At 44.6% G+C, this 11,851-nt stretch overlaps 2 protein-coding genes across 2 annotated transcripts; both read right to left on the reverse strand.

The window, feature by feature from the left end:
* Window positions 1-1,749: 1,749 nt before the first annotated feature.
* Window positions 1,750-2,667, reverse strand: LOC130285378 (taste receptor type 2 member 9-like). The gene has a single exon (XM_056536738.1). The coding sequence runs from the start codon at window positions 2,665-2,667 to the stop codon at window positions 1,750-1,752; it is 918 nt and encodes a 305-aa protein (XP_056392713.1).
* A 2,096-nt stretch (window positions 2,668-4,763) lies between these two features.
* LOC130285379 (taste receptor type 2 member 143-like) lies at window positions 4,764-5,684 on the reverse strand. The gene has a single exon (XM_056536739.1). It carries the CDS (start codon window positions 5,682-5,684, stop codon window positions 4,764-4,766), a length of 921 nt encoding a protein of 306 aa, XP_056392714.1.
* Between the last annotated feature and the right edge of the window lie 6,167 nt (window positions 5,685-11,851).

An 11,851-nucleotide genomic window follows, 5' to 3' on the forward strand; every position in this document is an offset into this window, starting at 1 on the left:
TTGTAATTGTTGTGTCGAAGGGAGGGAGTGAAGACATTACACTTCTATATTACAGAAACCGAGCTGATCTGGAGCTGTGCTGCTCTTTCACTAGGAAGAGACTGCAGAGCACATAGGAGGGATAGAGGGGTTCCTGAATGCCCGATAAAGTAACAATTCTTTTTGTCTACGGGAACTTAGTAAATATGTGAATATTAAAGTATGCAGCCCTAAACAAACCCCATACACTGACCCTACCTACTTAGGTGATCCACCCTAAATGGTGGCCCTCAACTCGGTGCTGGTCCCTACACTCACTAAGTGCAGGGTGACTATTTGGAGGGTCAGACAGGCCAAGTCGAACTAAAATAGTCACATCAAGGACAGAATCAGAACACAAAGAGGGCAAAACAGAAAACGGGTAAGAGAGTTAGAACCAGGAGGACTATAAAGAACATAATAAGAACTGCAGACAAAAGTAGAAACTAACAGGGGGTAAACCAGAAGAGACAGGGTCAGGTTCAAATCAGAAGGTGAAAAGTAGAGTCTGGGCACTAGTAACAAGTTAAGTTCTTGAACAGTGAACAAGGACAAACCTGTGTCAGGATTAGGAACCACAATCACAGTGCCTGTGACCAGCAGATATTGGTTTAAATGTCCTGCCATTCAGGAGACATAAAATGCCAATTCTGCAACTGATTGGTCTAGAACACCCATTTTCGTATTGGCCCCTCTTATTTTGATGAGCAGCTCTGCGTCAGAGCTGGTTATCCTAGCAGCGTTGTGTCATTCCCAACGGCACCTCACAGAGACAGGGCACGGTGCGGGAGCAGGGACAGGTAAGTTCCTGACAGTGTTCTTCTCAATCTTTTAAAGCCTACAATAATCCTATTGCAACAATACTGCTATATAAACTATGGCTCACCCTGTATTATGTAAGTCCTCATGGGCAGTGTCTTCTCTCCCTCAGTTTCAGATATATACTGTCACATGCCTAAGTATAAGATGTATACTGTCATATACTTCATTCATGTTCATTGTACTTGCTTTTGTAATATGTTAAGTATTTTTAAGGGGTACTCTTCCCCTAGACATCTTATCTCCTTTCCAAAGGATAGGGGATAAGATGTCTAATTGCAGGGCTCTCACTGCTGGGGACCCCCACGATCTCCCTGCTGCACGCTTCGTTCGTTTAGAGCATCGGGTGTAGTGCCAGAAGCTCATGGTGTCATGGCCATGCCCCTTAAATGCAAGTCCCCCCCCTCCCATAGACTTGCATTGAGGGGGCACGGCTGTGACATCACGTGCATCACCAGTCATCCGGCATAGAGCGAAGCTCTCTCCGTGCACCGGATGTCTAGGGTGCCGCAGCCAAGATCGTGAGGGTCCCCATCCTTTGGATAGGGGATAAGATTTCTAGGGGCGGAGTAACCCCTTTAACCCCTTGCGATACATACAGTTAATTGGAATTAGTGGCGCTCTGAAATAAATAAAGACAAACATCATTTACCTTAATGACAAATAAATTTATTTGGCATTTTATTCGCTATAAACCTATTCAATGTCAAACAATAAGAATTTGCCATCTTCTAGAACTTCTGGCTATGTAAATGAGATAAGATGGTGGTAGACTTTTCATTATTACCATTATTACATGAATTAGAACACACAGGGGACCGGACATCACTGCTTCTCTTTTATTGGTCATCAGGAAGTCTACACAGGTGAAGAGGGACAACCTACCATCTGAATTCTGTTAAACTCAATGGATCAGGTCTTAGCCTCACCGTTTCTTTTACTTCTATCAAAGAATTTCTCAAGAAGGCTGTTCCTAAGCTTGGCGCTGCTCTGGATGATGACAATGGCTTCTGACATTGGGTAGGACAAGATAATAAACCAAATTGCTATCATTACGCCATCAGAATCGTTTGACCGAAGGATAATGAAAAACATTTGTGTCACGCCGCAAATAACAAAAATGAGAAGGAACAGGATCATGGTTCTTGTAGCATTAATCTGGGTTTGGAAATTAGATTGAGTAAACCCGGGATTGTTCTGCTTCATTCTCCACATGTGAATGAGAAGAGACCACGAGGGGAACGTGGTGGAGACAAAAACTATAGCGAAGGGTAAGAAGCAGCCCAGCATGGAGGATATTGTTTTGTATGCAAAATTTTCAAAAAATGCCCCCCGGATACTAATACAATGATATGTACTATTGCTTGCAGACTTTTTGCTACAAATCCAAATTTCTGGAATACTTATGGTAAGTGAGCCAAGTCCTGATACTAGAAGGATGTGCAGCAGGTAAGATGAGAGACTCCTCTTCAGCCAAACAAAGATGTGGTGACCACAGGTGGTGATGTTAGTGCAGTAGTAGACACAGAGTAAGGCCGTCAGCCAATAACTATAAAAGTTTAAGAAAGTTATAACTATTATAACCCAGAAAAAATATTTCAAATACACATGGGGCCAAAAAACATGTCTTAAACATTGTGCGGTCATCGCCACGTGCAGAGAGATATTGACCAGAGCCTTGGTGAGGTGGATCTTATCAGAAGGGCCCAGTGAGAGGCCATTTTTTAGGTTTCCTAAATGAACAAACAGGATGTGCAGATTTAGGGCTATTCCTACCACAAATTCAATAGTTAGAGCAATAATCATGATAGTGTGTGCTTCAGGGGCCATAGCTCCAAGAGTTGTGTCTTATGAAAGCAGCAGGATAAATTATTTTACTGGGACAGATGCAAATATCCATGGAGCTTCACTAACTATTTACATAACATTATACAATCGGACAAGAGAAATGTATTCATATGTTATACACTCAGTGGTCCATGTTGTAATTCTTTTTAATCCCTATGACATAAAACCAATGCCGAATAATGGTAAGAATATATATATATATATATATATATATATATATATATATATATATATATACATTTACACTCAAATTATTCAGGGTGGAAGAAGAAAATACACTCATTGATAACAACTAATGCACGAAGAAGGAGATGTTGGAATCAGATGTTGGAAAAGCATATAACTAAGAAGAGGCTTCAATAGCTTGTTAGGCTATTCAAGTCTCTATAAAAGATGGCATATCGTTGGGATACAAGGGGGCTCTAGATGACATACTGACAGGATACATGGAGGCTCTAGTACCTTGTTGAGCACCTCAAGCCTGTATATAAGATAAGATACTGTTGGCATACATGGGCATTCTAGTACCTTGTTGTGGTACCGGTTGTCTGGATACAAGATGATTTACGTTGGAATACAGTATGTGGTTTTTGGTTGTTAACACAATTAGGAGGAAGTCAACCCATGTTCCCACCCCATTCATTGTCAGTCTTGCTTAGTCTTTATTGTTTGACTTGTACTCTCTACCATCCACCAACCTGCAGCCCATAGGTATGGGGACTGATTAAATAAGTTGACATTTGCCAAAACAGGATGTCAGTTCACTGGTAAGGCCTTTGGCAACTGTTCTGGCACCATTCATAGCAGTGGGTACGCCTCTACCCATCCAGCGAACTAATCCACACAGACAAGGGGATTTTAAAAACAACCAATCCGTAAGATTACTCACTAGTATATGGTGGAGGTTAATGGTTCCCATGGTGTCTTAACAGGTTAACCAACATTATTTTAGATATGTTGCATACTCAACAAAATCACTTTAACAAGGACAAGATGTCATGTTTTAATCCAGGACATGATATCTACTGTACTAGTGGTGTCCACCCTCCATACATGATGGTATGATGAAGATGTATGTAGCTTTAGCCATAGGCTGTTGTAATTGTAACAACACTAGCTATCACTAAGCTTCAGGACCAGGCTTCACCTATATCTTCTGCCTTTCTGGGATCTGAATAATGGCTACCATACTTAGATGGCCTCAGGCAACTATCTACTCACCAGGATAATCACATAATAAGATAATAATAGTAATAACTGCAGGATGCATTAGTACCTACTCACTGAGGATAAATGCAGTGAAATATATTGTATTGTCAGGACAGGGGTAAGGTAAGGGTATGTACTCCTGAACTCTCCACGCAGCACCTGTCCCTGCCTACTGATCGGTCATAGATTGCAGTCCTTGAACTAGTTGACGGTTCCTTCCCTAACTAAGTGCAAAGGGAGAAAGACAGAGAAGACGATGGGCCCAAGGTCAATAAGTGTGATTAATAACCAGGATGTCCTGTCAAGGTCCAAATACAGCATGAAGAGAGATGGTCAGAATCAAGTCCAAGAGTCAGAATTACAGAGTGTTTGTTAAAATCCAAAATAACTAAGACGAAGGGGACATTTGGCTGACAAGCAAACAGTCAGAAGCACAGCAATACATTGTAGCAGTGAAAGTCTATGTGGCAACAGCCAGACACAACTAAAATCTGGCAGTGATCCATTCCTCCAGCGAAAAAAAAAGATGGCACCAGAGAAGTTTAAATAAACATAAAAAACAGGAAATAAGAAAATGATATGGGGTTGTTGACCTAACATGCATATTAGTAATGTAAACACTATATGCTAAAGTGTACATTTTTAAAAGAGGAGACACAGATGGCAGGAATAGGGAGAAGTCTTGGTAACTCTGTGACTAGATCATGGCACCAAGTCTGCTGTTACTCGAAACAAAGGGAAATGAACTGTGTCCAAAACATATTCATAAAATAAACACACACAAAATGACAAAAAAAATTCTTAATCTATTTAATCTTTTGCCTATGCCATATACAGGGAGGCTTATGGTGATATTTTTTTTCTTACTTCTACAGCTTTCTTTCAAAACTTGGGAACTTGACCACAAAATGTTTTCTTAGCTTGGGGTTGGAATAGATGATGTTGAGAGATTGTGATGTCGGAAAAGACATAAATATCAACCAGTGGACAATGATTTGAGGATCTTCAGGATTGATGGACACTGAAAAAAATAAAACTGCATTGATGTAGAATATGATGGACATCGAAATGAACCGAAAAATAGTTCTTATGGCATTAATGTGAGCCTGGTCTTTGGCTTGGGATAATCCAGAATCATTCTGCCTCATCTTACATATATGTCCTAAAAGGGAAGACCCAGTCATCAAATTAGAGACCAATATTAATAGGAACGGCAAAAAGCATCCTATAAATGAAGCGGTCTGTATGTAAGAGGGCTGAAAGCTGAAAGTCCCACTGATAACTGTGGGGTCACAGGTGCTATTTCCTGCAGATTGTTGAGTGATGTTCACATTTACAATCCAGATGGTTGGAAGACTAATGAAGAAACAGCCTGCTGCTGTGATCAGGAGAAGACGTGGTAGATACATTGAGATCTTCCTCTTTGACCAGACAAACAATGGATGATTGAAGTTAGGGATGGTGACACAATAATAGATACAGAGCCAGGCAGTGAGCCAGTAGATGAAATACATAAGTGTCAGCGTGCTCACCATGGCCGGGACAAAGATCTCCCTAATAAACATTAAATAAGTGAAGAACACAGTTAATATGCCCTGCGAGACCAGCAAACACTGGAAGACAATGTTGACCGCTCCTATAACCAGGTGGATTAGATCAGGAGGATTCAGCCTCTCTCCAGTCTTCAGGTTTTGGATACTAGCGGCCAAGATGCACATGTTCAGAATATATGCCGCCACACTGTCCAAGATACCGAAGATTACCAGAAGGATCCACCAAGTAAATGGCATCATGGACCTTCTGTAGATGCGTCTATACTGGAATCAGTAACTTGTGTTGAATTGGCAGGAAAACCCAAGGTCTCTGTCTTATTAGTTTTGCAAAAAAGTGTTTAGCATGACTTTGTTTACACTTAGTTTTGCAAATTAGGAATATTTTGATGTCAAAACAAACAAATGATGTAGTTTTGGCCACCAGGCACAGCAGGATATGAGTTACCTCTGGTTAAATCCCAAGGAAAGGTTTTCTTGCCTGTCATTCATTAATAAGTGATATTGATACTCTCCAGAAATAATAATACTTATACTGAATCATAAAATATATCACATCAAGATGCAGAAATCTCAGGGGGTTTAACAAAGCCGGAGACACATTTCTTCATTAGCATCTTCTTTCAGACCATAAGAAAATAATAATCCAGGGCCTGCTGGGGGTTGACACTTGTTCCTGTTGAGATTTCAATCCAAGTCATTTTTATAGTTAGTGCTGATCTGGGACTGAGATGAGGAGTATTCAGTTTGTCACCAAATCTTTGAGAATTGTAGTACCGGAGGGACGTGGAGAAATGGTTACCCACCCCTTATCTCTACCACAATCCAGTTGCCACCTGATTCAGTAAAAAAGACAATCGACTAACCACAAGACAGGCTAGAGTAAAAAGGGTTAGCTTCAAGTAACATAGATACACGAATTCCTGAGGAACCCTGCTCCAGCCAAGACACTGCCATGTTCAAGAACTGTAACTTTCTCCATCTTTGCACATAACCCCAAGGGAACCCCAAAACAATATCAGCTAGCACTTTAGCACAGGTTGTGGCTAGAGGTAACTACAAGCGACACAATTCCTAGTGCAGCCCTCCCCCCCATTGTGCCGGCCTACAGAGTGTAAATTAGGGGTCCTCAAACTACGGCCCACGGGCCACACGCGGCCCGTTGAGGACATTTATGCGACCCGCCGCTGCCTGGGACATCCCTGTGTCCCAAAAGATTTTTTCGGGACACAGGGATGCGCTCTCGGAGACCCCGCGTTTACTTTAAAAACACAGGGGCCGCCGGGAAGGTGGCGCACGCAGGGATGTCACTGACACCGTGCGCCCATAGCAACGGAGGGTGGAGGAGCGAGGCAGCGATGAGGACGTGCGCTGGCCAGTTAGGTAAGTGTTACCAGCGGCACGTCAGCTTCGGTGCTCCGACCAACGCCCCTTCGGTCCCGGGACTTACTGCTATCTCCGGACGGGAGGAGCGGTGGTCGGAGCACTGAAGTGGGGGCAGAACACAGGCATACAGCCTCCAGCCATACACTGTATGGCTGGAGGCTGCATGTCTGTGGGGGAACATACTGCACCTAATGTGGGGAAACATACTGCACCTAATGTGGGGAGCTATACTGCACCTAATGTGGGGAGCTATACTGCACCTAATTTGGGGGATCTATACTGCACCTAATGTGGGGGAACATGCTGCACCTAATGTGGGGGAACATGCTGCACCTAATTTGGGGGATCTATACTGCACCTAATGTGGGGGTACATGCTGCACCTAATATGGGGGAACTATACTGCACCTAATGTGGGGAGCTATACTGCACCTAATATGGGGGAACTGTACTGCACCTAATGTGGGGAACTGTACTGCACCTAATGTGGGGGAACTATACTGCACCTAATGTGAGGGAACATGCTGCACCTAATGTGGGGAGCTATACTGCACCTAATTTGGGGGATCAATACTGCACCTAATGTGGGGGTACATGCTGCACCTAATGGGAGCTATACTGCACCTAATGTGGGGGAACATTATACTGCACCTAATGTGGGGGAACATTATACTGCACCTAATGTGGGGAGCTATACTGCACTAATTTGGGGGATCTATACTGCACCTAATGTGGGGGAACATGCTGCACCTAATGTGGGGGAACATTATACTGCACCTAATGTGGGGGAACATTATACTGCACCTAATGTGGGGAGCTATATTGCACTAATTTTGGGGATCTATACTGCACCTAATGTGGGGGAACATGCTGCACCTAATGTGGGGGAACATGCTGCACCTAATGTGGGGAGCTATACTGCACCTCATTTGGGGGATCTATACTGCACCTAATGTGGGGAGCTATACTGCACCTAATGTGGGGGAACATTATACTGCACCTAATGTGGGGAGCTATACTGCACCTAATTTGGGGGAGCTATACTGCACCTAATTTGGGGATCTATACTGCACCTAATGTAGAGGGAACATTCTGCACCTAATGTGGGGAGCTATACTGCACCTAATTTGGGGGGTATATACTGCACCTAATGTGGGGGAACATTATACTGCACCTAATGTGGGGGAACATTATACTGCACCTAATGTGGGGGAACATTATACTGCACCTAATGTGGGGGAACATTATACTGCACCTAATGTGGGGAAATTGTACTGCACCTAATGCGGGGGGACTATACTGCATTTAATGAGGGCGAACTGTACTGCACCTAATGTGGGGGAATTGTACTGCACCTAATGTGGGGGAATTGTGCTGCACCTAATGTGGGGGAATTGTACTGCACCTAATGTGGGGAATTGTACTGCACCTAATGTGGGGGAATTGTACTGCACCTAATGTGGGGGAACTGTACTGCCAACCCTAATGTGTGGGAACTACAACCTAATGTGGGGGGATCTATACTGCCAACCTAATGTGGGGAGGGGGGGGACTGTGCTGCGTACTTAAAGTGGTAGTCCATTAATAAGATATATAAGTGTGCATAGGAATTTGTTCATGTTTTGATATCTATAGTCCGGCCCTCCAACGGTCTGAGGGACCGTGAACTGCCCCCCCGTTTAAAAAGTTTGAGGACCCCTGGTGTAAATGGTCTCTGTAGAAGCCCTGGGGACAGCCATAGTGACTAGTGAGTCTATTTAGACCTTTTATTCTCCCCATCTGAGACATCTTGGATGAATTTACCATATCTCACTATTTTGACAGTGGGGCCCTTTATGGGTGGCCAGTAATGACTACATCTAAGCAGAAATCCAAAGGAGAATTGGAGGATCATTTCCATTACTTTCTTCTTTAAAGGAGATAAAAAAAAAAAATAACTTACTAGTTATCGTGGGGGGGGCCCCAGCTGTCAGACCCCCACGATCACCGGGAAGGGACCCCGTGCTCGGGGAGAAGCACGTGCTACAGCCAACACATGCTCCACACATTTCTTTTGGAGCACCGAAAAAAACAGAATGCAGCTCTCAGGCATCATCTGTGCTCCGATAGAAATGAATGGAGTGTGTGCCGTCTACCGGTAGACCACACGTTCTCCTCACTAAGAGCGCAGGGATCCCGTTCTGGTGATCGCGGAGGCCCCAAGCGGTCAGACTCCACCCAATCAGCTCCTTATCCCCTCTCCTGTGGATACGGGATACGCTATTTTTCACCGGAGATCTCCTTTAATATCTATAAAAGCTGAAAATTCCTCCAGTGTACAAGCCATGAATGTCTAAAGTGAGAAAACCCTTTTATGGTTCCAGAAATGTTCCCAACAAGCACTAGTTTTGATGTAAAGAGTGAGACAGTATTATTGTGGTCTTCTCATCTTCAGTTGAGTTTGATGTGTTCTGGTTTATTGAGTTAGAGAGAAAAACACTGGGCCGTACAGATGACGAGACAACAATGCAATGCTCTGCGAGTTCTGTGCTTAAGTCCTGTTCATCAGGAAAGGTTTAGTGCACAGAACTCTGCACTACTAAGCCTGGCCAGCCTTAGGGATGTGTGACATATGCAACTGCATAGGGTGCATCACTCTCCTGCCAAGAAGGGGGCGCTGTTGAGTCACCACAGCTGATCAGCAAACAGCATGATAAAGAGCCAGAACTGGATAAAGAGCCAGAACTGGATAAAGAGCCAGAACTGGATGTGGATGTAACAGAACTGCATGTGGATCCTCTACCTGTGTGGCTGATGACTCGGACTGCATCGGGGAGCGGAGTCTAAGGTGCTTCTGGTCTTCACCAGTGCCCGTCGCAAGGCAGGATGGGCTTGCTGCGCCAGGCGACACCCAGGTCGCTAGCCCTGGGGAAGGTGAGGTACCGAAGAAGAAGGTTGGAGCGTAGTCAACTTAGCAGAAGGTCAAGGTAGGCGGCAAAGATTCGTAGTCAAAAAACGTAGCAAGAAGGTCTGGATACACGGGAATGGCAAAACAGGCAATGTGGAATGCTTTCTCTCAGGCATTAGGCACTGAAGATCCGGCAGGGGTGTGTGGGAGGTGCAACAACTTATAATGTGGAGTCAGGTGTATTCACTGATTACAGGCATACTGGCCCTTAAAATTTTAGCGCTCCGGCGCGCGCATGCCCTAAGGGACGGGGACAGGCACACCGGAGCTGAGAGCGAGAGAGCTGCAGGAGCGGCGCATGGTGAGTGACGGGTCGGGATTCACATGCGGGTGTGTCCCGCAAAGCGAATCCCGGCCCCGCTGACGGTCGTGGACACGGGGACTCTGCGCTCACGGCCGGTGCTTGCGGCAGGAGCGCAGTGTGTAACAGCCAGCATCTTCTCCCTGACTCCCTATCCTGTGCTGCTGTGCTCTCTGCCTCTGACCTCATTATGAAGCAGGGCACTGCCTCTGGATCAAGGCTTGAGAAGGTATGACTGGCTCATCCAGCAGGTGGCAGTATCACCCACAGAGAGACCCAATCTCTGCCTGTGATGCCTCCTTCTCATCTGTGTTAGGAGCTCACCCTATAAGAGTCTGTATGAGTGGTCTCTGTTATTGTGGCCATGTTATGGGGACTCTAATACTAGTACTGGGGATCTCGTCCCTCATTGATTCTGACATGCTATGGAGAGGCAGTGGGTGTGACCCTTATAGTTTATGGAGTCAGTGTCTGTTTGGAAATAGTAAGGCTACATTTACACTATGATTTCCTAAAATATAAATGCTGGATTTGACGAGGAAATTTCAAAAACGGCCGCTGTTGTATAGTGACTCCGATTGGCTAATTTTTGCACTGTATCTGGTTTTGTTGCCGTACTGAAAACCATGGTATGCAGCTGTTGTAAGTCCGGCAATAAAACTTATGGCGTGAAAAAATTGGCCGACCGGATTTACTATCTGACTATGGTCGTCTCATTTAAATGAATGGGATGTGGCGCGAGTCCGACAGCCATATGAAGAAATCTTGATGTTAATGTACCATAATACTGTCTGTATGGTAATAGATCTAAGAATTAAACTGTTGATTTTATTGATTAGAGTTCAGTGAGCCGAGCCCCCCAAACCTGGATTTGATCAGAACATTGGGGGGGTTTGCGGCTTGCCGAACTTTCTAATATTGCCAGGTTTGGTTTGCTCAGCTCCATTCTTGATGTTAATGTTTTACATCACTTAGTAAAATAAGTTTTATCTTTTCTGCTGCGGAATAACACTTCTCATTTCTGGAAAACATCTGTATCGCTTATTAAAGCAAAACATTTCCTGGGGATTCAACCCGAGGTAACCATATACTATCCAAAGGATAGAGGATTAGATGTCTGATCACGGGGGTCCTGCCGCTGGGCACCCCAGGCATCAGGTGCACGGAGCGAACTTCGCTCCATGCCAGATTACTGGCGATGCGGGGTGGAGGTTCGTGACATCATGGCCATGCCCCCTCAATGCAAGTCTATGGGACAGCTGTCACACCCCCTCCCATAGACTTGTATTGAGGGGGCATGACCATGATGACACTAGCCTGGCGTGTCCGTAACATTACGGCCTCCAGCGCTGCACCCGACACTCTGAACGAATGCTGGGTGCAACAGGGAGATCGAAGGGGTCCCCAGCGGCAGGACCACCATGATCAGACATCTTATCCCCTATCCTTTGGATAGGGGATAAGATGTTTAGAGGGGGAGTACCCCTTTAAAACAAAAACAACATCTATGGAGTCCAGCAGCCATAAAGGAAGACACTCAACATTCCCAACACACTGAAGATCAGATCAACCAAAACTGCTCTCCATGATAATGAGGTTACATTACACTACATGTCTGATGAAGCTGCTGTTGCAGTGAAACACGTTGCATGATGGGAGAATAAACTACATTGCTTTTATTCACTTGTGTATATCATCTGTGTCCAGCACCAAAGCAAAGCAGTGGACTGACCTGTATTTTACTTTCATTTTCTGTGTATAACAAAAAATATGG

This window comes from Hyla sarda, chromosome 8 (genome assembly GCF_029499605.1).
Source record: "Hyla sarda isolate aHylSar1 chromosome 8, aHylSar1.hap1, whole genome shotgun sequence".
NCBI lineage: Eukaryota > Metazoa > Chordata > Amphibia > Anura > Hylidae > Hyla > Hyla sarda.